This window comes from Micropterus salmoides, unplaced genomic scaffold, assembly GCF_014851395.1.
Source record: "Micropterus salmoides isolate LMB-PRFRI ecotype aquatic unplaced genomic scaffold, ASM1485139v1 Ms_hic_scaffold_12, whole genome shotgun sequence".
Lineage (NCBI taxonomy): Eukaryota > Metazoa > Chordata > Actinopteri > Centrarchiformes > Centrarchidae > Micropterus > Micropterus salmoides.
Window position 1 is genome coordinate 20,582,168 of NW_024040263.1, and position 24,365 is coordinate 20,606,532.

At 37.6% G+C, this 24,365-nt stretch overlaps 1 protein-coding gene across 1 annotated transcript in view; it reads left to right on the forward strand.

Annotated features, from left to right (window-relative positions):
• LOC119899362 (zeta-sarcoglycan) overlaps positions 1–24,365 on the forward strand; it is a 422,063-nt gene that overhangs the window by 270,894 nt on the left and 126,804 nt on the right. Inside the window, exon 3 of the mRNA XM_038713897.1 lies at positions 19,097–19,198. Coding sequence (XP_038569825.1) covers positions 19,097–19,198 — 102 coding nt within the window. The remainder of the gene's footprint in view (positions 1–19,096; positions 19,199–24,365) is intronic.

Genomic DNA, 24,365 nt, shown 5'->3' on the forward strand with positions numbered 1-24,365 from the left:
TGGATGAAGTTCCAGTGTGCTAATATAATGCATGACACACTTCATCCCTTGTGCAGCAGGAGTAATGTCAAGTCAATACATCGTCACTTGCTACCTAGCAAACTTCAATTCTATATCGAATGGTTAGCCGTAGTCTTATAAAGAGTAAAGCAGTTAAAGGAGACGTTTTACAGGTTTCAAATAGCCAGGAAGTCTGATTTGAGGATTAAGCCAGCAGGTGAAAGAAAATACATTTTTTAAACAAAGCGGTGAATGAGTTTGGATTTATTAATAGTTAATCATTGTGATTTTAGTATATCTGTCAATTCATTCCGTGATCATCCTGTATTTTACAGTTCTATCCCGGTTTCATACCGTTTAAATAATTTCCTGTAAATTTCCCGAATTTTTAACATTTCTAAAAACAACAACAACAAAAAACACTTCAGTAAAGCAGGTGGCAGTATGGAGAACATTAGCTGTAACAGTGACAAGAAGAAGAAGAAGAAGAAGAAGAAGAAGAAGAAGAAGGAGGTGATGGTGGTGAGAGGTCCAGGTTGGATGGTGCATTGACAAAGGGGTAAGTCAGAGATCGAACAGTGTAGCCGACCAAAGCCTGCATGGAGGGTTCCATGTAAGCGGAAAAATGACAACAAAACCCTGCGACCCCCCGTCGCACATGAGAGATGTACCCGTATTGGTTAAATTATGAACTCTCGGTGAATCTAATCATCCGTGACACAACGTTGGTGTTCGGCCAGTGAGCTTGTTGGTGGGCGGATTAAGCAGTGACAATCCGAGTCAGACAAACACACTGAGCCAGAAGGCTGAAGGTTTGTGTAGCCATGCAGCTACCAGAACCACGGTGTTTCTGCCGTTGCTCTATGTCATTAAACCAAGCTTTTTACAAAATGCGAGTTAAGACTTACTGTACAATAATTATTTTGCATTAATGGCTATAATTTTACAACAATTTAGTACTTAACATTAATAAATTAGAGACCAATGTAGACTGTGCTTCTTGCACAAGGATTTAATGAATAAAAACAACCCACAAAAATGAAACTGCAACTGGAATTTTTTTTTTTTAAATCCCAGTGTTGACAGGTATTTATTAGTTAATACATGGGGAGAGGTTTAAATATTTTGTCTATGTATATCAGCTGATTGAGGCTTGGTGAGTGCTAGAACTGATCACAGTGTTTATAATAGCTTCTGGGTAGAAAACCCCTGCATTGTGTACATATAATTTAAGGGTTGTTTTACATGATATTATTTCAGAGTGTAAATAACTCATTAATCTCAAATGCACGTTTTATACTTTTATCTCTCATTAAAAACAACACTTTCATTAACATTAGGTTGGAGACCTAGTTTACCTGTTGGGACACAGAAAATTAAAGCTTGAGCTTACCCAAATCTTGTTTGACCGGCGGTGAGATGTTGCTGTACATTTGGTTTACACAGTACATAAAATAGACACAGCAGAAACGTCAGATAGGTCGCAATACTATTTTCAACTATATATCTTTAAATGTTACACTTAAAGCTGAACATGACAACAGAAATAAACAACCGGAAGTGATTGTTGTTGTTAACACGACATCACAGTGACATAGCTGATATTACTACTGGGTACTTTTCCACAGTAAGATGTACTCCCTCAATATAGGTTGGATTCTTAGCTGAAGAGTGAAGTGTCCAGTCGTTTGGTTTAAAGAAAGAAGACATTGAACAACTTCAATGCATAATTTACTTTGTAATTTCTGCCATTGTTTTGTGGTGAAAACGTTTGACCTGAGTCGGATTTGATACTGTAATGCCATGAAAATGGTTTGTGTGAGTTGATTATTAATATGCTTGTACTGCAGAATCCTTGTGTAGCATATTGCGCACAATTTTCAGAAACATGGATGCATTATGGATTAAATGTGATCCTTGTGTTAGGAAGGCAAATAAATGACTGCAGCCGTACTGAATAACAGCAAGTCAATATTAGCACTCTCACTTGTCACGTTTTAAATTGTCCCTGTTCAGGCAGTTTAGCTAATGCAGAACATGTACGTGTGGGCTGAATAGCTGTCTTGTGTGGGGTTTCATAATGTATACCCTTGAAACTGCAAAAGAGTCATTGTGTACGTGCCTCTGCCACTTCTGCAGTTGTCTTTTTCATCTAGATTTTGTTTGTCATTTGATTAAAAAAATACCTGTCTCCCTGCGACTCCCCCGTAAGTGTCTGCTATCAAAATAAAACGGTCAATGGCAATAAAACAGAAAATTAAAAAACTTAATGACAGAAATCAGGTCTTATTTATCAATATCCAGTTTCAAACATTAGAAGTTGTTACAGAATTGTGTGTACTTTTAGTAAGCATACCAGACTCTACTTTTCAGAGTATTGAGGGCAGAATGGAAGTTTGATCCAAACAGGTGTAAAACTGTTCTGTTTCTACTTCTAACATCAGAGTTTTAACCTGTTTTTCTTGTGTTTGTGTGTCCGCTTTGCAGCCCAGAAGGGCTGAAGAGGAAGCACTGAAGTGAGTAGACAGAGAGATACTGACAGAAAGCCTGTCACTATTTCCTGAGACCGGTCACATCACTCTTATATTCACTGACAGCACAAATAAATAGAGGACATCCAAACTCTTTTTTTATCTCTGCAAATGATTACCTCAACAACATACTGTAGACAATAATCTTTTCTAAGCGAGTAAAACAATGGACATTAAGGTCAGATCAATTTGGTCTAAACGTCTGGATTAAAAACAAATTAATGGTAACTTGCGGCAAAGTTTAGTAAGTGATGAATTTCTGAATACATTAAGAAACGGATGGGATACTCTATGATGTAAATAGTAGAAGTTTTTAAAATACGATGAAATCTAAACTTGACAAAACAATGCACGTGTGGCCTTACTTTTAAGCAGTTTTAAATATTTCCTCCCAAATCTTCAAAGTCTTTGGAAAGTTTTTTAGTACTCATGTGCTCTCCTCTAACCACTGAGCCTTGCAGGATTACAGCCATACTTTCCATATTGACCTAACATTTTTAGATTATATTTTTTACTACAAGAGACAGTGGGGTGACAGCAGTGAAGCAAGCAAACACAAGTGTGAAGAGGCATTAGACCTTTGCTGTCATTTGTCACTCAGGCTGTCTCTCAGGCTGCCGAGGTGAAGTGGGACACAGCTGTTGGTGAAAGTAAGGTGATGTTAACTGCACTTGTCAACTTGTTCCTTTGTGATTTTGTGTGCGATTTGTGTGGTTGAGTGGTTTGTATGGAGCTAGGGTAGCAGCATGAAACTCTCTGCTGTCATTTGTCAGTCAGAGGTGATTCGGGACACAGTTGCTGGCTTGTACATTGGAGACAACTGAGTGCTCCATTTGTCGACACTAAGGGCTTTCTTTTCATGTATAGCCAAACACAAAGCACAGCGCAGTGCCTTGGAAAGGTTAATATCTTTCCTCCTGGGATAGCTGACACATCGTGCAGTCTCTCCCCTGTAGCTTCATCATTTTCACTGAAACTTTACTTACAATGGACACAAATGTTTTCTAGCTCTGTTAGCTGTACATAGAAATTTGATTTACATTATATTAGAAAAACATAAAAATCCTAAATGAGTTCCCAAGTACCCATTCCTGTCTTTTCCTTTATAGTTTGACAACATTTCTGGTACAAGCTAGTGTAACTGTTGTTAGCTCTTCATAACAAGAAAGCCCAAATTGTTAGCAATATCTGTTTTATTGCTGATTATTGACCAGGAGGCTTGACTGAGGAACTATAACCCTAAACTGAAAAATTTACTTGCTCCTCAATTCACTGACATTGTCTTTCACCAAGTAAATGGGTGGAGCTGATAACATGAATTAGTCTACTGACTGGGTGTTACCTGCAAGAATACCAGTGAGGAAATAAGCACATTTCTAAGAGAGCTGGTGGGATAAACACCATGGATAGTGCTTGTGACAAATTTGTTTTTCATTTTAATTTAGTCAAAATGCATTAAATTTCCTCAGTTCTCTGATAACTAATATATGTAGTTATAATTTATTGTGGTTTTACTTATTAGGATTTGTTCATGTATTGAAATAGATAAAGAATGTCCACTAATATACCACATTCGTTCATTCATACTGAACAAAATTTTGCGGTGTAATCCCGCAACCGTGTGTGTGTTATCATAGCGTTCCAGCTTTTCTGGTTACCTCTGAATCTGCCTACACCGCGGCTGCCTGAGCTCATCAGATCAATTTTCAAAATAAAATACCCTGTGCAGATGTCAAAAAATAAATCAACTACGTAGCCTACTTAATCATAGTGGAAGACAAAAGCAAGCACTGATTACCAAATCAGTAAACTGTGGATATGCAGCTGTGAAGAAGGTAGCAGAAGCACAAAAATGACAAATTACCAACAAGTCAATGCTGAGACGCGCCGGGTTTGGGACCTAACAAAACCGTGACGCAGCTGGGGTTGGTGGAATTTAGGACAGTGTGCTAACTATACCATAGCTTTCAGGGGAGCTCACTCCTCACTAAATATATTGATAGATTGATAAATATTGAAATTAATGGCAATAAAGCATGCTGTCAATAGTTTAGAAAGCCCCCAAAATATCACAAATCTTGTTATTAGGGGAGTTGATGTCTTATTAAGGGGAGCTAAGCTCCCCCTGGCTCCCCCAGAGTTGTACCCTGCTTTCAGAGTTAAACCATTAAAAAAAGACAGCGACTTGTAACACAACAGCTTGAAACATCACTGCTGTTCTGGCATGCCAGCTGTGGCTTTTCACACAGACATTATTCCACCTCTGTTACTACCAACATTCCCGGCTCAGAGGCGGATCAAATTGGACCCTCCTTTATGACTCGGTACCTTTCACATAGTGCAGCGAGCCGGCATGCACATTGGCCTAATTATCCTGGAAAATTGGGCAGTGTGAAAGCACCTTCAGAGTATATGAAGTATAAAATGAACTCAAGCAATTCTAAGATTTGATTATATTAGGTACAGCGTGTGTCTCTGTCAAATTACTATTAACCTAATCTAATAATTTGACTTGTCTTGCAATTTCAGTAGTCCTTTCACAAAATGTATACAGAAATGTGGCTGCTGGCAAAGCACATATGGTTTGTTAGAACACATTAGTAAATGATGGGGAAATGGCGTGGACACTTGTGTGTTTCAGTTGAAGGACTGAAAACCTCCATCCTAATGGCAGAAACTTGAGGTCACAGTTGAATACTTACCTAGCAGGTAGTTAATCAAGTACTGATGAGTCAGGTGTATTTACAGGCTACCCTCATTATATTAAAAGCAATGCAAATTTACCCCTCTATGCAGGAAATGTGATGATAGTACTGTCCTGTCAGTCTTGATCTATCTTATTTGATGTAATGTTAAAGAAGAAGACTGTGATCACAGAAAATCTGGGCACCCCTGTTGGTTATATTTGTAACTTGTACTGTTTATTACAAATGTAGTTTTGCCGTCTTATTCTTGTTTCTTTCTACTTTCTGCCATTGCTTTTCTGTTTTTTGGCCGCTACCTCATTTTATTTAGCCATTTGTAGCTCTCTGCTGATCTAATCAAAATAACCCACCAAGATCAAATAGTTTTATACTTTGAAATGTCAAAATAAGGGTTAAGGCATGCATGTGAAACAGATGGAGGAAGTGCTGCATTTGCATTAACAGCAAATGGCAGCAACAGCAAATTAACACAGCATATGGGAGCAGATCCACAGTGTCTACTTTTAAAATGGGGGCTAGACATAAAGGCATGTCTTTAATATTAAAAGCCTGATTTTCTACCTGAGCAGTATTTTAAAATTAAAGGTATTACAGCTTTACTCTCGCTTAATTCAAGCTCAGAAATCTTTTTTAAAACCACCTTAAACTCTTGGTACAGGAAATGATTTGGGCTACATAAGACGCCACAGCATACCATGCCTGCTTCAATTTTAAACATAGTTTAGAACCCATCCCTTAATCCAACTCTGGCAGTGTTAGTGCCATGCCAGAGCACCAGGAGATCGAGGAAGTCCTGCAATTTGAGGAAAGAGAAAGAAAGAAAGATAAGAAGTGTGGTGGAAGGTAGAGAGGAGAAAGATAAAGAAAAAGATGCTATGCATGCACTGGCTGGCATATATCCCTGAGGGAGCTGTTAAGGTGGCTTGACTTTCTGAGCAAACTACCTCCTGTGAAGCTGTCAGTAAAGTGGTTGCCTCTAAAATAGATTTTGGGGACTTGTATGAGGCTGAAATTTTCCAGAATGAGCTAATTCCGAATAACTCTCCATCCTACATGTATCAACTAAGAAAATACAGCTTGTATCATAACTATCACATGTGCATAGATCAAATAACAATCGATTCATCATGATTGACAATCAGAATCAGAATCAGAGCTTTATTGCCAAGTAGTTACACATACGAGGAATTTGCTGTGGTGATAAGGTGCTACATGTAGACAAACATACAGTCGACATAAATAAATGTAGAAATATATAAATATGGAATAGAATAGAACAGAGAACATAGACAACAGCTATTGTCAGCAGGTGTGGTTGGTTTGTAAGGTATGTAACCTGTTTAAACTGTAAACTTGTTTCTTTTTGTGTTTTTTTTTTTTATTTAGTACAAATAAATGGAAAACTGATTGTTTGTAGAAATGTTGATTGTGTTTTATTCCAAGTTAAATACACTAGCTTAAGGAAAAGTTACACAAAACTACCCAAAGTCATTTTTTCAACCAGGACCTTCATATAATGTCTCCAAATGGCCAAAAAGGCAAAGGACGACCAAAGCACTTTCTGTTTCCTAAACTGTGCATCCCTTCAGCCATTTCCTGTTTTCCCTAGCTGTTTTCTCTAGGCGAAGGTGACACGGCCCCCCCCCCCCTTTCTTCACTGTGGGTCCACTGGCTGACACAAAAGGTTGTGTGAAAAATTACAACAGTCCTGAATATTAGAAGTGCCTGCAAAATACTTCCCCAGCCTATCCATCACCACATGGGTTTATCGTGTGTGTGTGCGCATGTGTGTGTATGCCAGTGTGCATGGACACCTGGAAGTCATGGCTATCAACCTGTCCGTACTTTGTATATGATTGGTGTGGGTGTTCTATGTGTGTAACCTTGCATATGGTATGCTTTCATCTAATGGGACAGTTTGCCTGTTAACCTCGCCATGATGAGGGAATCCATCATTATCACTACAACTACTGCATTGAAGAGGACGTTCACACACATTCTTTTGACCTTACACATACAAAGCCCACATACACAAAGGACCCTTGTTATAGCTGCCATTAAGATGTGTCTTGTTTGGACACTTTCTAGATGTGATTGAGCTATGTTAAATTTACGTTGGGCATAAATGGTATTTCACTCAATATACTGCACCACAAGTAAATTCTTGGTGATAATATTTAAATAGTTTTTTTAAATTGATATTTTTATAATTACCTTGTCTTGCTTGTTTCTCAATCACAAGTTTTATGGAAATTGTTTCTAGAAACATACTTTTTCTCCATGTTGTGAAATCCCAGTCATGCTTTCATGATACCTTTTTCATCACTAAAAGCAATGTTGTTGCATCTAAGCAATCTGATATTTGTTGTGAACAGTGTGGATTTGTGCATTTTATATTAAATAATTTGGAGACTCAAAATTCCTCCTCTCTCTCTGGGGGGGGGGGGGGATATCAACTCTCAACAGATGGCTTAAGAGACTCCAAAGGAAGAGGTGAAATGTTCACTCTCCCTAAGTGCTGTTTCTGGGCAGTCTGATCGCAAAACTGGCCACCTTTGGCAGCAGCCATTATAAGCCTCGGTGCCTGACTGTTAAAATTACAAAAGAAACACTCACCAGAGACTAGCTTTCTCCTGAACAGCCTATCGGAACTCTTCGTAAGAGAGGGCAGGAAACCCTAAACTGGCAACTGACCTTCCTCTTTGTTTAATTACCTCACATCAAAGGATATTCTCATCTTCACACCCAGATGTGAATTGGTGAGAAACTCCAGACACCAGAGAAAGGACATAGTCCACATTCCTTTGTGTGGACAAAGGAATACTGTCTCCTCATAACTTGCCATTACCTTGTTTAATTAAATAATCTTTTAGTTACTCAACTAGGTCACCACACTCCATTTTAGTAGTTATGTTACCATGTTGTTGTTGTTGTTATTTGTTGTTGAAATAATCTAAATAAGTTAATTTTGCAGTGTTTTAATTTTCAGCAAGGTCACCTGACTTTATTAATTTTATTTGTAACCAATGCTTTGTTCACAATGCTTTCTGACACTTCCTTTAGAAATGATGATAAAGAAATGTCATCCTATACTCGATTAATTTTCCAGCTCAAATTAGGGTTTAGGTTAACATGCCATTCATGTATCTTGCTTATATTCTCTAAGAACGTGTAACAGCCATTATATCCAGAAAGCTAGTTAAGTTCTTCTCCTCTGATGTGATTCATTCTGAAATGAAAGTTGAACTACCGACTATTGTTTTCCTTTTATCAAGTGCTTAAACTAAGAACGGTATAACCGTTTGACAATTAAGGTTTGATTGTGGGAAGATATTTGATTAAAATACGTGCAAATAGATTTTCGATTAGACATATTGAAAGTTAAGAAGACAGTCTCTCAGGCAAACCAAAGACAAGCCTCCCTCAGGGGAACAAAGGACTGCCCTCTGGGAACCACGCCCCAACAGACAAAACAGCGACACACGCTCTTGTTCGCTCTCTTGTCCTCTGCTTGTTCCTGGCTCTCCAACTGCACATAAGTTATCAGACCGTTAAGTACACTAGTTTAATTCAAGAACGACCAAGTTCTTTTTTTTTAGCTTTATCCGTCGAGCTAACTTACACTGATCCCCGACGCCCGGGTCAGCCACGTGGGCCACCAGCAGTAACAAAGGACCTCTGACCCGAGCCAGGGTTGGAAAGGCCCCCACTGCGAGTTTCTTCAGTAAGCCGACAAAAGACAGACCTCCGGAGCAATTCCCTGGCAGGGAAAGTGACTGGCAGTAAGACCAAAACCCTGCATTCTGTGATCAGTGATGTCCAATAGTTTGTTAAACCATTATCTTTAGTCTTTAAACTCCTAGACAAATTTAATCGAGTTAGTATCATCTAACTACTTTCATTAGTTCTCTTCCGACGTATGAGTCAAATGCTCCCCACAATAGAAACCCACATTCTCATTGTTTAGCCATTGTTTATTTCTTGGATGTATATTTTAACCGCATTTTTATATTCACCTTAATTAGTTAATAAATTTCACTGTAACCAAAGGAATTGTGTGTGTATTGCCTATCTCCCTGCCACGAGAATTAACCCCTTCGATATGAGATTGTCTGACTGATTTAAGATAATTGAGCGATTGTTAACTAACTGATCACTAGTGAATAATTGTCTAATTATTAGCCATACTCAGGGAATCCCGAGACCCTGGGCGAATGGAAACTCAGGTGGTGCCCCGCGAGAGATTTATGAATTTATATTTTCTGAATATTAAAATTCATAATTTGGTATTAATTCTCATAAATTTATTAGATCAAATGTAGTCATGCTACATATTCATGAATGTTAATTACAAGAACACACTTGATTATTCCAAACCACAGCTAATGCATTGTATAGAAAGTGTCTGTGTGTACATGTGATTTATATTTCTAGAAATAAATGTTAATATTTCTTTTATTATCTGTGCATTTGCCTTTCACCTCTCTCTTGCTCTAAAGCAGGTAGTGTTAGTGTGTTACAACTTAAAACAGAGGTCCTTCGTATTTGAGGTTTTAATGATTCTGAAAACCTCCTTCAGGTGCCTTTCAATATGGGCCGAGAGATGGGCAAGCAAGGTAGCATGAAAAAAGGGTAAGAAAATGACTACCACCCCAGCCTGGAATTTCATCATTTTAGGGGCAAGGCCATTTGGCCTTTTGATGTTGTCAGTTATTTGATGGCACAAAGGCCAAATGCCAGGGCAGCAAGGCATCAAATAATCAATAATATCCACTGAAATGATCAATTTAACTTAAGGGTTAAGAATGATTTTATTTTTATCCAAATTGTTTCTAATTTGTTAACGCTGATTTCTAACTCAATCACAACCATTCATGCAAAACAATTGTAAGTTCAACATTTCAATCAAGGCCACTGTTGACCTCTACCCTTGCCCTGGCATCAGGGCATATATATTTTTGGGTCATAAGGCCAGACTGAGGGGGCATGGCAGCCATGGGACATGGTCCATAATTTAGGACACATTTATTCCAGTCAATTAATTTTTTTCTTCAACCATCTGCACTTTCCACAACTTGTATATATGTGGGAGGGGGATGTATGTGCATGGTCACTGTACCTATAAGTGTGTACGTGTAATGTGTGCATTAGAGTTTTTTTCTTGGGTGCATTTTTCTGTGTGCCCACATCCTGTGGACCAGGCAGGCACTTCCTTTGTTTTTTGATATTGCGTACAAACAAATAATGTATGCATGTAAACCGGTGCACTTAGCACCAGTGGGGCATACACTATGAACCTATCAGTGATAATGTTGTAAGTCTATAAATTGTATTGCAATTGTAATACTGTCAATCTAAGCACAGTTGTGACTGTGAAAAATACAAAATCTGAATTAAAGATAAGGTAGGCAATTTATTTCAAAAGCATTTTTTGTTATTTTGAAGTTACATCCCAACAGTAATCAATAAATCAAATGGTCCGACGTAGCAATACAAAAAGGAGGATTGTAATAAGGCCAGTTATTTAATTTGGTCCGAATGGTTGGCCTACGTTCCTGCCTGCCTATCTGCGCGCTCTTTGCCCCTGCATTCATTACGCATGAAAATGTGTTTTCGGGGAGTGGCTTTGGAGGGAGAATGTGGGATTTTTTCAGTTGGATACTTTCAAAATCTAGCTCTTGCAAATTCTCCAACGTTGCCTTGCTCATGGGGGAATGATAAGGATGGATTAATATGGTTTGTATTATTGCTCATTTAAACATTGCAAAGATTTATTCTGGTAGACTTACTGAAAAGGCAAAATAATCGTTATTTAAAACTTCAGGAGACCAACGCCATCTACCAGCAAACAATTATGACTCCTATGACCCACTTCTAAACAATCAGAGGCATACATGTTCACAAATGTACAAAAATAATGAGTGACACAGAAACAAAATATATTTCTTACACTTACAAAAATCAAAAGAGCATACACAATTATATAGACATGCAAAAGCTTGCTGTATGTAAACTCACACATTTATGCCGTGATGTAAGGAAGAAATGGAGTGCAGTTCATTGTGTGATGATGAAACTATTGTGTCTTTATCATTGTCCTAGGAGTTGCTGATTTTCCTTTTCAAACAAACACTTTTTATACAGTGAAGCCCATTTCAATTGGCAGAGAAAGAGAAACAGACATGTAGACAAAGCCAGGCAGAGGTTGTTTTCTGATTAGTTGTTGTTATTGGTGCCAAACTGACTGATTAGCCTGCTATTATGTTGATTATTTGTATTTGTTGATTTTGCTTTATTGCCAAAAATATGTACTCAGTGCCAATGGTGCCAAACAGAAATGGCAAAAGGCAAAATGAACAGGAAAACAGAGTGTGGCCATTCTGTATTGTATTTCATCATCGCACTGGTATATTCTTTTATATGTACACACAGTGTTATATGCATTATAACACTAGTGGTGCTACACATCCCCATAGCACCACCATCAAGCACCACCAAATATAGCAGAGACGGGCCTCTTTTTTGCTAAAATGCAAGCCTTTAAATAGAAACTCAATTTTAGGCGAGAAAGAAAGAGAGTGGTCATGTACAATACTGGGGTAGTTTTTTATGAATAATCACACCAAACTTTACAATATGTTTCAGTTGCTGCTTCTTAAAAAATTTAAAATCATATGTGAGTTTAGTTTTGCAAGCTGTAAGTTACAGATAAATAGCTGGAAACTGTTAAATGCATGATGAAGCTGGGAAAAAGCCTGAATTTGTATCGGAGCAGAAAGACAATTAAGAGTATCGTCAGCTTAAAAGTGAACATTTGCATCAGTCACATTTTGACCTAGACAGCTTTTTGAATGCAGAAGAATAGGTGTCCTAGGACTGGTCCCTGGGGCACACCAATCGAAAGTGCCAGGGAACTGGTGATGCCATCAGTTTGTACACGCTCTGCCTGCTAAGTGAGTTTTAAATCAGCAACAGATAAATGTGACAAGCCAGTACTGAGCAGTATCTGTTTCATAATTGCATGAATACAGAAGTCAAAAGCTGCTCAGTGATAAAAGAAGTCTAAATGCTAAACCTAACAATTTACTACTTTAAAGGTACAATGTGTAAGGTTCGAGACTCTTTTCCACCAGTTGAATTCATACTCACACAGGACAGAAGAGGCATCAAGCGGGAGCGGAGCGAGAGGCAGGTCAGGTATCAGAGGCAGCGATAGCATGTAGAGCCATAATATTTTCACTTCTAACTTAGTGAATTAAGGGATTATTTCAACCAAATCAGGGTTGGTGATTGGTTGGTGGGACAAAAACAGACTTCTGGATAAGAAGAATGTAATTTGATGCTAAAGATAAATTAGAAATGATATGTCAGTGTAGGTGCAATAACATCCCCTGCTAATTGAATGAGTAAGGCTCCGGATTGTTAAGACCAGTTTGCCAAGAGTCTAAAATTGTAAGTGCATTCTGCGATCCTTCCTAAATGAAAGGCTGCCTAATGGTTAATGGAGGACTACATGACTGACTGTAGTGCTGTTCAGAGTGAAAAAGTTCACATCTGAAACAAACCAGAGACAATGAAATACATATTACGATACTGAGGAAGTTTGTAATTGTAAATATTTCTGATATTTTACTATATAGGGTTAGAGCCCCAAATCAATTGCCTTTGATGATGTCTTATGATTCAGGGCCATTTTGATTGGCGGTATTAAAGTAAAAATAGCCATTAAGTACAAGTACTGTGTATATCCACAAAGATAGCATGAGGCAATAATATTCACACCACAATAAACCAAAATCCCCATAAAATAACCAACCACAAGCAGTCTCTGAAAAATAATAAATTGAGGTGAAACAGATAATCACAACAACAAACCAAGTAGCATGATGCAGGCACAAATAGTAAGTCTGTGATTCAAGAGTGAAAATCAATATTTGAAAGATCTCAAGAAGCACTGTCAGGCTTTCACAAAAAATAAATGAATAATCTGATTTTTTTTTTAAAAAGCAAATCGTAAATGAAAATAAGCATGGTACTATTAATATAAATGTATAAATAAAATTATAACTAAATGTTAAATATTATTTTCTATGGTTGAGCCATTTACTTTAACAATGACAGATTTGAACCCCCCAAAAACTATAGGGAGATCTGTATCCTAAAAAGTCTTCACACACATCACACAAAAAGTATGAAAATGAAATACATACAAAAAATCCTGTTGTATTTATTTTATCCTTTACTTACCCAGACATCCAGGTCGCTGAAATGAACTGAAGCCAATTTGTAACTTCTATTCATGAATAATCAAAAGGTTTATTTCCAGTTCTTGCTTAATTATAAACGCCTTTGCACGTGATTACCACGTGTGCTTTTCATTCAAGAAGCCCTCCTAAAAGGTGCATTACAACTGCTGATTTTTCCAAAACTAATTTAACATTGACAAAGAGAGAGACAGATGAGAGGGATGGAGAGAAGTAGGACGAAGAAAAGCCACTACAAACAGATTCAGGGAGAGAGAGAGAGAGCTAAACAATGAGAGATAAATGAATGAATGGAGAGATTTACTAATTTTCTTCTGTTTGTTGGTGAATTCCCATTGTATTCATGGCTTTGGCAATATCCATTCATGTTCATGTACCACCCATGCCAGTGATGCATACTGAATTGAAATGAAAACAAAAAGACGAGCAGTGTTTCAGATTCAGAGAAAGAGGGAGAGCTGTCATGTTCAATCAGAATGAGACTTCAGCGTTGGACAGTGGAGCAGTGAGGTGGAATAAAACCACCTGATTAATTTTAACATCATCGTCTCCATGTTTTGTGGAATTGAGAGACAGGGAGTGTGACTGGGAGAAAGGGAGAGGGGGTGGATTAGAGAGGCATTGTAGGGAACTCAGTGCGTGTGAATTTGTTCAAACTGACCTAATACTGTATGTATACCATTCTCCCTCTGTGCTCTGTGTGTGTGTGTGTGTGTGTGTGTGTGTGCATGTTATACTGTAGTATCTGGTATCTGTGTACATTATACAATAGTGTTTGTGTGTATATTTGTATATTTGTGTGTGTGTGAGGGAGAGAGAGAGAGAGAGAGAGAGAGTATGTGATTTCCCAGGCCTGTTATGTTATGGCTTATTGAATAAGTTCCAGACTTCACTGTATATTCAGTGTAATGACTATAGATCTAACAACAACACTGTAAACTTCTGGCTGGTTTAACTTATCGATCTGACACACGTATCACTTTGCCATGCTTCCATTTTTGTATGTGTGTGTGTGTGTGGAAATTACATATAGACCAATATATGGGGTAAGGACTGGTCTTTTGTTACAAATCACATATCAGACTGTCAAGGTTGCCCGCCTCTGATATGAGGAGGTTTGTTTGATTACAGATTTGTAATAAAATGGATCAATTATCATCATCTGTCGGAAACCATTACCCTGAACAGATTCTAATTCAAACTTTTTAGATTTTGCACAAACTTCCATAAAAGTAGTAGTACCTTTAGTATTCATTTTTTTTCACTTGCAAGTTAACTAGCAAGTTTAGTTCATATCATTTATCTAAACAAGTTATGTTGTTTCCTAATCTATGCATGTGTTCTAATTGGGTGTTATGCAAAAGAAGGTAGAAACCCCCCACATACTGCCAGAAATGAGGCGTTAAAGTTATAATTCAAAATACATCTTTATGTTGAAGTCACTAGCTGCAACCACCAATCAAGAAAGCAGTCAAATTACAACTGTGACACTGTATGTGTCTTATCAGTACAAAACTTGAAAATAGAAAGACTAAAATTACATTATTTATATACGGTGAAGTAAAACTTTTTGAATCATATAGTCAAGTATCAAGTATAGTATTTCTCTTGATTTCTCATGAGTTGCTCCCTTTGCTTAAACAAGATGATCAGTTTGTTTGGCAAAATACCTCGACAAGTGAAACAGAAGCCGAGAGGAGACACTGATGTTGTTGTTGTGAGAGTTCAGACTGTTAAGAGTGAGTATATGTATGTCAATTTGTGCGAGAGAGCACTCCTCTCCATTTACTGCAGACTGTGTGACTAATTCCGGACTAGCAATATCTCCTTCACTGCTTTTATATTATCTATCTTCATATTATCTGTAACACTGCCCTGTGCTACAGCGTTTCCATCTCAGATGTTGAGCCTGACTCTGCCTGTTTTTAGTCTTATTTTGCTCCAATTTTATTCTGTTTTCATGCAGTTTATTCCTCTTTATGTTTTTTTATTTCCCCAGCTTATACTTATTTTCCTCCTCTTCCATCGCTCCTGCTCTCCTCATTGTCTTATCCTCCCAATTTCTCTCCCTCACTGTCTTTTCTCCCTCTTGTGCCTTGAGCACATTTCTAATTTAAAAGGCTTTGTTGGTTTGTTGCACCTAAGAATTAATGATAATTCAGTGCAGCATTCTGAACAGAATTTCCTATCTTCATGGACAGTTTCATCAATATATGTGAACATGAAAAGAAAGCTGGGAACCAGGGAAGCAAGACTAATTTGTTGTCATCGACACATTCTGTGGGAGAGTTATTCCAATTGAAGGCTGAATTGGTTCAATCCACAGTGTTTGTTTAAGGCTTTACTGCCAAAATAACCTTATTTTACACTAGTAACAACTTTTTGAGCCTGAACATGTTTGCCCTGAGGAAAGTTATTTCAGAATAACCAGGGACGCACCTGTCATGCTTGTTTCTTTAATTTTCTCCAAAAACTAACACAGTCAGTATAAATTGGACAATTATATTTACTTTGTTTACAATTCCCTGATCTATGTTTTCTTGGCCACAAAACTCTCTTACATACTGCCATGCTTTTTCCAGTAACTGATAAACATCCATTTCAATTATATTGATGATTACAGCTGATCTCTTATCAGCTCACCTGATTATACAAACAAGACAATGATGCGTGACAGTGCGCATGAAAGTGTCAACTTCCGCGGAACAATTTGCTTCACCAACAGACTTTTGTTTCCATTTAACTTACAATACCCAGAGGCCTCATCAAACTCTGACCAAGCACATGGTCAAAGCAGTTGTTGCACTGCTGTAGTCCCTCCACTTTCAGTCTGCTAAGCACCGATTTGACATAGTACAATAGCTGCCTCTTTGTGCTGTTATAGCCCCTACTATCCTAATACCCTGCATGGCTGTTTGAAAGGAATTTAATCTTACCATGTAAGTCTGATTCAACAATCTTTCAAGCATTCGTTTGTGATCTATCACAAACCGGCACAAAGCCATTTTTACAGCCTACTGTAAATGTGTGCTTTACACAACAATACAGGGCTCATAGTCGTATGCACTCTATGCTAAACTTCACTCTGTAAAAAATTGGTAGACTATTAACTTAGATTACAAGTCGCGGTCGCGGTGGACCAGGTAAAGCAACAGTGAACACACAGATTGCAGATGTTAGTTTCAGTTGCTGGACAGGCTGCGTCATCACCTGCTGCCGTGATAACGGATCGCGGGTGGAAATATACGGAAAAAAGTTCTGTTTTAGGCGACTTTATAAAACATAGGCTACTGCTGATGGAGAAAGTGGAGCAGACGGGGGAGTGAGACAGAGAGAGGCAGGGTAAGCCGGGGTGTTTACCTGAGGTGTAGGTGTGTGGGAGTGTGTCAGAACAACACGTGCAAAGCATACTTAAAAACAATAATAAGAATGTTTGTGGTCATTAAAAGCTGCTTTCACAGGGTGGTGTAATTAGAAAATTTGAGATTTTTTTGCTGGGGGGGCGGGGTTCGGCCCAACCCTATGTGCCATTCAGTAACTCATATTGCATTAGGCTGCATTCAATAACAGCACTGCAGAAAGCTTGGTGTAATTTTTTTATGAAAACCTCAGCTTAGAAAACCTCTATTTTTTTTCTCTCATAATCTTTTCAAGTATTAAACCAGTGCTTTCTACCACAAATCTGGAAATTGTTATCCACACCTTCATAACTATTCAATTAGAATACTGTATTTCCTTACTCTCTGGCATCAAAAAAACCCCCATAATTCTCTTCCCCCTCCAGCTCATCCAAAGCTCCAGGATTTTGACTTTGTCTAGGAAACATGATCACATTTTACAGATCCTGGCTTCCTTACACTGGCTACCTGTTCCTTTTAGAATTAATTTCAAGGTATTACTTACAAAACCATGAGAGGTGTCACACCAACCTCAGATCTATTATTGCCCCATGTCCCTTCCCGCTCCCTGAGATCATTGGATGTGTCCTTCCTTGTTGGCTATGCAGTTTGCCAATCAATAAGACTTCTGGGATATGTTGCTGCTAAATGATAATGTAATCGCAACATGTACATGAAGTGTAACATATAATTTCCCTCCTTGCCCTTCCATTCTGTGTTTTTTTGGGTGCAATGGTTATTATGTGATGCTCTTTGATGACTATGTGTATTAATAATCACATGCTTACATTAAAAATATATTAAAGACTGTTAAGAACATCCTCTGTAAAACAGGATCTGGCTGTAGATGAAGCAGACCTGTGTGAATACATGGTATTCCCATCTCACATCAATATTACACTGCTCATCAATGACTAATTTTAATACTAAGTACTACTGGGTATCTGGAGATCCTTAAGAACTCTGAGCACATCTTAAATTGTCTAAACCTAAGACCTTTAATAGTGTAATGTCTTAAATACTGACATTCATGGTGACATTAAGTCAGGACACATTTGCAAGATAAAGCAGATGAAACACGACAAATGCCATACATTTTGTATTTTCATAAATGTAATATGTGACTGGGGCCAAGGTTGTTCCAAAATTGTATTTTCTGAAGTTAAGCTACCCTTGATGAGTAAGTACTCTGATGGGTAAAGTTTTGACAACTTTTTGTATTCATCACTGGTGGAAAGTAGCTGTGACTTTCCTCAAGTGCTGTTAATTACATTTTTGAGGTTCTTTTTACTTGAATATTTCCATTTTATTTGACAGATGTAGGTACTGGTTCATTTTCAGATCTAGATTTTACATTAAAAAACACATGAGAATCTTACAAAATGCAATTCATTGTTAAAGATTAAACCAGTTTACAAAAGTCAGCATGCAGTTTGGGCCTCTTGTCACATTTCAGATATCTATGAGTTATTAGCAGTTCCACCAGAGACATTCCCCTCTAAATGTCTCACATGGTTTCAATGAAATTATTGCTTTTAGGTTAAATACTTGTGCTTTTATTTAAGTAAGGGATCTGACTATCACTTCCACGAGTTGTTTGCATTTTAATTCTGTAATTCTGTTTAGCTTCAGTTCCAGGTAGAAGTGCCAATTTGTAGTTACAGTGAAACAATACAGAGCTGTGGTGAGATACAGAGCTGCAAAGAAATGTTACAATCCACTCACAGGATAAGGGAAAGATTAGTAAATTTTTTCCCAACCACATTCTGACGCATGATATAAGCTTACAGTCAAGTGCGGTTTTATATGATGGATGGTGTAAACTGGTTGATCCAAATAACATTTATTTATTTTAGTTTTTTTTACAAATGGTTCAGATATATACAACGAGACAACAAAACCTTTAACACAAGGACACACAAGTAGAACTTGTTAAATGTATTTCAGGCTCTCTGAAATCTGAAGCTATTTAAACTTATGACTAAGTGATTAACCTGGCAAATAGTATTATATGTTTTTATCATTTATACATAAAACTCATCAGAATGTAGCTGAGCAGGGTAGTAGATTCGGACTCTGTGGAGATGAGGAAACTATATGTGCACATATTTAGATTGCTTTCACTTGACTTGTCATTTGTTCTGTGAATAACCACTTAATTCCGCTCTATATCTCTGTGTCTATGTCCGTCTTTTTAGGATGGTATGGGGAATCTGCGGGTGACCAAGGAAGGTGTCAGATTGGAGGGAGTGTCTGAATTCCTATTGCCTTTGTACGTCAAAGAGATCCAGTCTCGAAGGGTAAGACCACATGTCCGTTTGAGTGTATGTGTGTTAGTATGTGTGTTGGTGTATGTGTGTGTGCCTCTATAGCTCAAAGAGAAAGGCACGGCACTTTGTAGAACAAAAACCTATGCACCTGTTGACTATTCTTTGTGATTTTATGTCTTCATGTGTATGTGTTTTGGCATGAATGTAGCCATGCTTCAATCAATTCTGTCATTTAAGGTTCAACTGCTTTCCTAATGTTTTTCATACATGTTGTAGTGTGTGTGTATAAGTCCTTATGTTCCAACCACTATAATGAGCAAAATTCAGGCGTTGTTCCCAGCAGTCAGGGTCTATTTCAGAATCAGAATCAGAATCAGTTTTATTGTCAGGTATGTGTACACATACGAGGAATTTGACTCAGGATTGTCCATTGCTCACGATGTGCTTACTTATACAATAATAAAATAATAATATAATAAAATAAAATCAGACACAAACTACACAGTACAACACTAATATACACACTATGAACAAAACAATATAGACATATTGACAAATAGTGCAGTAATCAGAGTGCAAAGGATGCAAGAGTAAACTATTCTCATTATGTACATGTTGAAGGTGGATATGATATACAGGTACACATACACATACATGCATACATGTACACATGTACTCAGTGTGATGGAGCATAGTGCAAAGGATGCTGGAAAAAATAAATAAGACCTATGACCTTATGACCTGAAGTAGGTGTATTGGTATATAGTATATACAATATGACATATGAGCAGCACTGAAATAGAGAATGGTGAATAAATAAATAATAAGTGGAAACCAGTGAACAGGTGCTGATTAGAGACAGAGTTACTGGGTTATTGCACAGGAATTGTTCCTGACACTGTGAGTCAGAAATCAGCTGTTCATCAGAGTGATGGCTTGTGGGAAGAAACTGTTCCTGAGTCTGTTGGTTTTGGTGTACAGTGCTCTGTAGCACCTACCAGAGGGGAGGAGCTGGAACAGGTTGTGTCCGGGGTGAGATGGATCTGCAGTGCTGTTTCCTGACCGTTTCCTGACTCTGGAAATGTATAAGTCCTGAATGGAGGGCAGGTTGGCACCGATTATTTTTTCTGCAGTCCTGACTGTCCGTTGTAGTCTGTCTCCTGTCCTTTATCATGTATGTGATGTATGATCGATCCCATCAGCTGAGGCAACACGGACACTATGTAGGACAATCCTCGGGTGCATGTGTGCTCAAGCGTGTTTGTGTGTGTGTTCATATGTATGAATAGTAAGTAAGGGGGATTGACTTCAATTGTGTCACGTTGTCACAGACACATTGTGTTTGTGTGTGTGTGTGTGTGTGTGTGTGTGAGTGTGGAGGAGGACAATTGAGAGGAAATGTATGAAAGATGTACTACTCCACACAGCTGTGTTGTTTGTCACACAGGCATCAAATGTGTAAAGATAAATGTGTATACTGAAGTCCTACATTGCTTATAGTGGTTTAATTTCTTTAATAATACTAATACTTCTTCTTATGACCTTGTCTGTGTTTGGAAAGACACTGTTGGGATAGTTTATCTAATACTTTAGCGTATTTTTCTGCTTCCTTTGTGAAGCATGTAGAGCAATCCGAAACACCATTTACACTGATGTGAATGGTTTGCTCAGAAGATAATTTTGGTGAGAAGTGCACAGAAGCATTACCCACAGCATAGGCTTTTACACTCAGAACATAGGGTACTGCTGTTGTGAGATTGACAACAATGTTCATGGCTTTGAGTGGGTTTGAAAACGTCATAACAGAAGGAATCTCATTTTTATCTTATACAGAACCATATGTTCTCTCAATTTAACTCGTTATGTTTTAATATACTGTTAAAAACTCTGTATGTTATATACTGTACATGTATGGTATATAGCTGTAATCAGACAAATACAGAAAGCTACGGAATACTAGAGGAAATATTGATGAAAGAAAGATGGATAACACCAGGAGGAGTAGGGAGCTCACCTGAAAGATTTACTAATATTGACATTAGCACAATATAGAGGATGGGAGAGCACACTGGTATAAAAGAACAGGAGGATGGTGAAGATAAAATATATGTACTTTATATACATATATAATAGGAGAAAGAAAGGATGACTGGAGATTTAAAAAAAGATATGAGAGTATTAGGGATAAGAGTGGAGAGAAATGAACAGTAAAGAATGATGGTGAGGAAGTCAGACGAGAGGGCTTGTAGAACGAGTGAAGGATGATGAGGAGGAAAACATAATTTGGGAAGAGAAGAGAGGCAAGATGAAGAGAATAAATAGGGTTGTTAGAGAAGATAAAAGGAGTATCAATAAACACTTGTGTAGACATAGTTTTGAGTGGAGCTGGTAAGCGAGAAACTGCTTCAACTTTAAATCTCTAAAATGTTGCTTACTTTTTATGTATCTTTTTTTTTACTGGACAGGGGAAATCGATGGAAAAGGCCAAGATGTCACAGCAACATTGTTGCAAATGCATTGCATGATAAACCCGAGAGCCACTTGTATAGAGGAGAAATACTGTGGATGCAGCTCCTCCTGTTTTTCAAGTGCAGCATTAATCAAGTTTTCACTACTTCAGCTGTTGCTACTTTATTATTTTTACCCATAGCCATATTTTGTACAGTTTCTTCACATTGAAGATATATGAGTCACATTCATCTAACCAGCCTTACAAATCAGAATTAAATAACAGTTCAGCTGTAAGGAGGACAGGAAAATGTATTGGTTAAGTATTTAAAATCTGTAGGATTCAAGCTCCGAAACATGTCCAACATTGCCAATTGCCATGACTTTAGACTTTGCTGTATTCGTTATAATCACTAATGTAATGCATACTACAAACTCTACACACCTGCTTACTGTGTAATCGAATATACTGTCATGCTGGGATGACACAATGGCATTGTCAACCTAAAAGTCAAGTCAGTTTTATTTAAACAACCCCAAATCTATTTTTTACCAAAGGGTTTTGGTGAAAGGGTTTTATCTGTTCAGCATACACCCTCTACACCTTTGATAAAAAAATATTAAACTATACTGAACTAAACTATTGAATTGAACTAACAATTGAATTTTAATTAAGTTAATTTTAATTGAATGGGTAGTTCTTTAATAACAGGTAATATTAATTCATTAATTTGCTCTGGAGCAACTTGGGGTTAAGTGTCTTGCTGAGGGACACATTGGTGGATGTGTCACAGTTTGACTTGACTTGACTTGAATCCGGGCCTCCCACACCAAAGGCATGTGCCTCATCTACTGAACCATCGCTACCCACAATAGTGGGAAAAAATAGTGAGAAAAATTATTTATGTGATATAAATCATTTATTTTGTTTCTAATCAGTGTAACCTTCTCTACATGTTAAAAATTAGATCAGTGATGTCAGAGAAATTGGGAGTCAACCTCACCATTACCATGTTACTATTCATCACCTGAAAGGTAACGTTTATTTTCACATATGAAGCACTTCTCACTATATAGGTTATTTATCAAGGGACAGAAATACAGAATCACACTCACATCAAGATGATTAAACATGAGTCAATTTCACCAGTGTATTGCTTCCAAAATGGCAGTGATTAATATGCTACTACGTGACTTTGAACAGTGACATTATTTAACTGAGAACAACGTGACAAATCACCAGCATTGAGTTAATGTGAGCCGGGTGTAATCACCACATTTTTGTTTTTATTTCAAGCAAACAATCTCTGCTCTGCTTCCATGAATAGTGGCCAGAATCATACCATTGCTTAAATTAACTTTAAAATGATGCGTTAATAAAATGGCTTAAAGGGGTTATACTGTATGTAGGTTGTAACATGGGGAGAGTTGTAACAACACCAATTAGGGATCAGACAGGAGTCTTGAGATCATTTCAGTATTTACCTATTTCCTCCCAGAACCTGCATGGTGGTTGTAAATGTAAATGTAAATGCTCCGTATTTGTATAGCGTCTTTCTCGTCTTTGCGACCAATCAAAGCGCTTTTACACTACATTGCATTCACCATTCACACACATTCAAACACTGTCAGGGCTGGAAACAGGCACATTCATAATATAGAGAGAAAAAAATAAATTTTGAGGTAAGAAAGTAAATGTTTTGACCAAGACTATATTTTTTTTAGTATCTATATTATTACAGATAAAATTGTATGACTTCTATTAGATTAAAATGTAGTTTCTTAGACAAGATGTGATGCATTTTTTCCCATTATTATTTCTCTAACCACTTTGCTGATACAGCTAGCTAAACAATGGCTGGCAGGGGTGGGGTGGGTTGTAATAATAATATTACAGCCATCCCCTTACTTAACTAAGGACTTTCTTGATTTAAATATTTTTATGGAGTGTCCTATGTAGTCTCAGGGCCCACCAAGCCTGCACTCCAGGGTTATCAGTATTCATTTTTTTCAGCACAGTGCCAGTACTTCACATTTACATGGTGTTCACATGTTGGCACCTGTATCGGCACCCCGATCTTTTCTCTTTTATACTTTTATTCATGTTATAATATTATATGAATACACACAGTTCCTCCTAGAGCCTCTGCAGTGGACAGATGTAGATTTAGCCAGAGCCAGGATGGGGATCAGGTGGTTGCGATATGAAGGGTATGATCTGCTGTGTTTATAATGTAGGCAATGTGGCAGGTTGGAGGCAACTTTAAACTTGTTACCAGGTCAACACAGTTTTAGCTTGAAACTTTGAAGTTGTAAAACAAGAGGAAGGGACTCAAAACTTTTAGTTCAACATCACTGTAATATTGTATTGGGAGTTAATTTGATTTTCCAGCATGTTGTTTGAAGCTGTCTCCTGTTGTGTCAGATTGTACTTGCTCATGAGTTCAAGCATGCACATCCGCACATCTATCTATCTATCTATCTATCTATCGCGTTTAGAAATTGTAGTTTTGTGTTTTTTTACTGTATACTGTGTGTGTATTCTGCAAGTGTGTGATTGCCAGCCAATGTGTTTATGTGTTAAGTCTGTGATGATGTAGGTAAGGATTGCATGTGCCTGTGTACGTATCTAATGATATTTTTGCTCTCAAAACTTTATTTTTTACTTTATTTTGAGCAGAAATTGATGTTTTGTACCCATGAGGAAGCCAATGCATATCTGTGTGTATGCAATATTGTGTGTATTTGA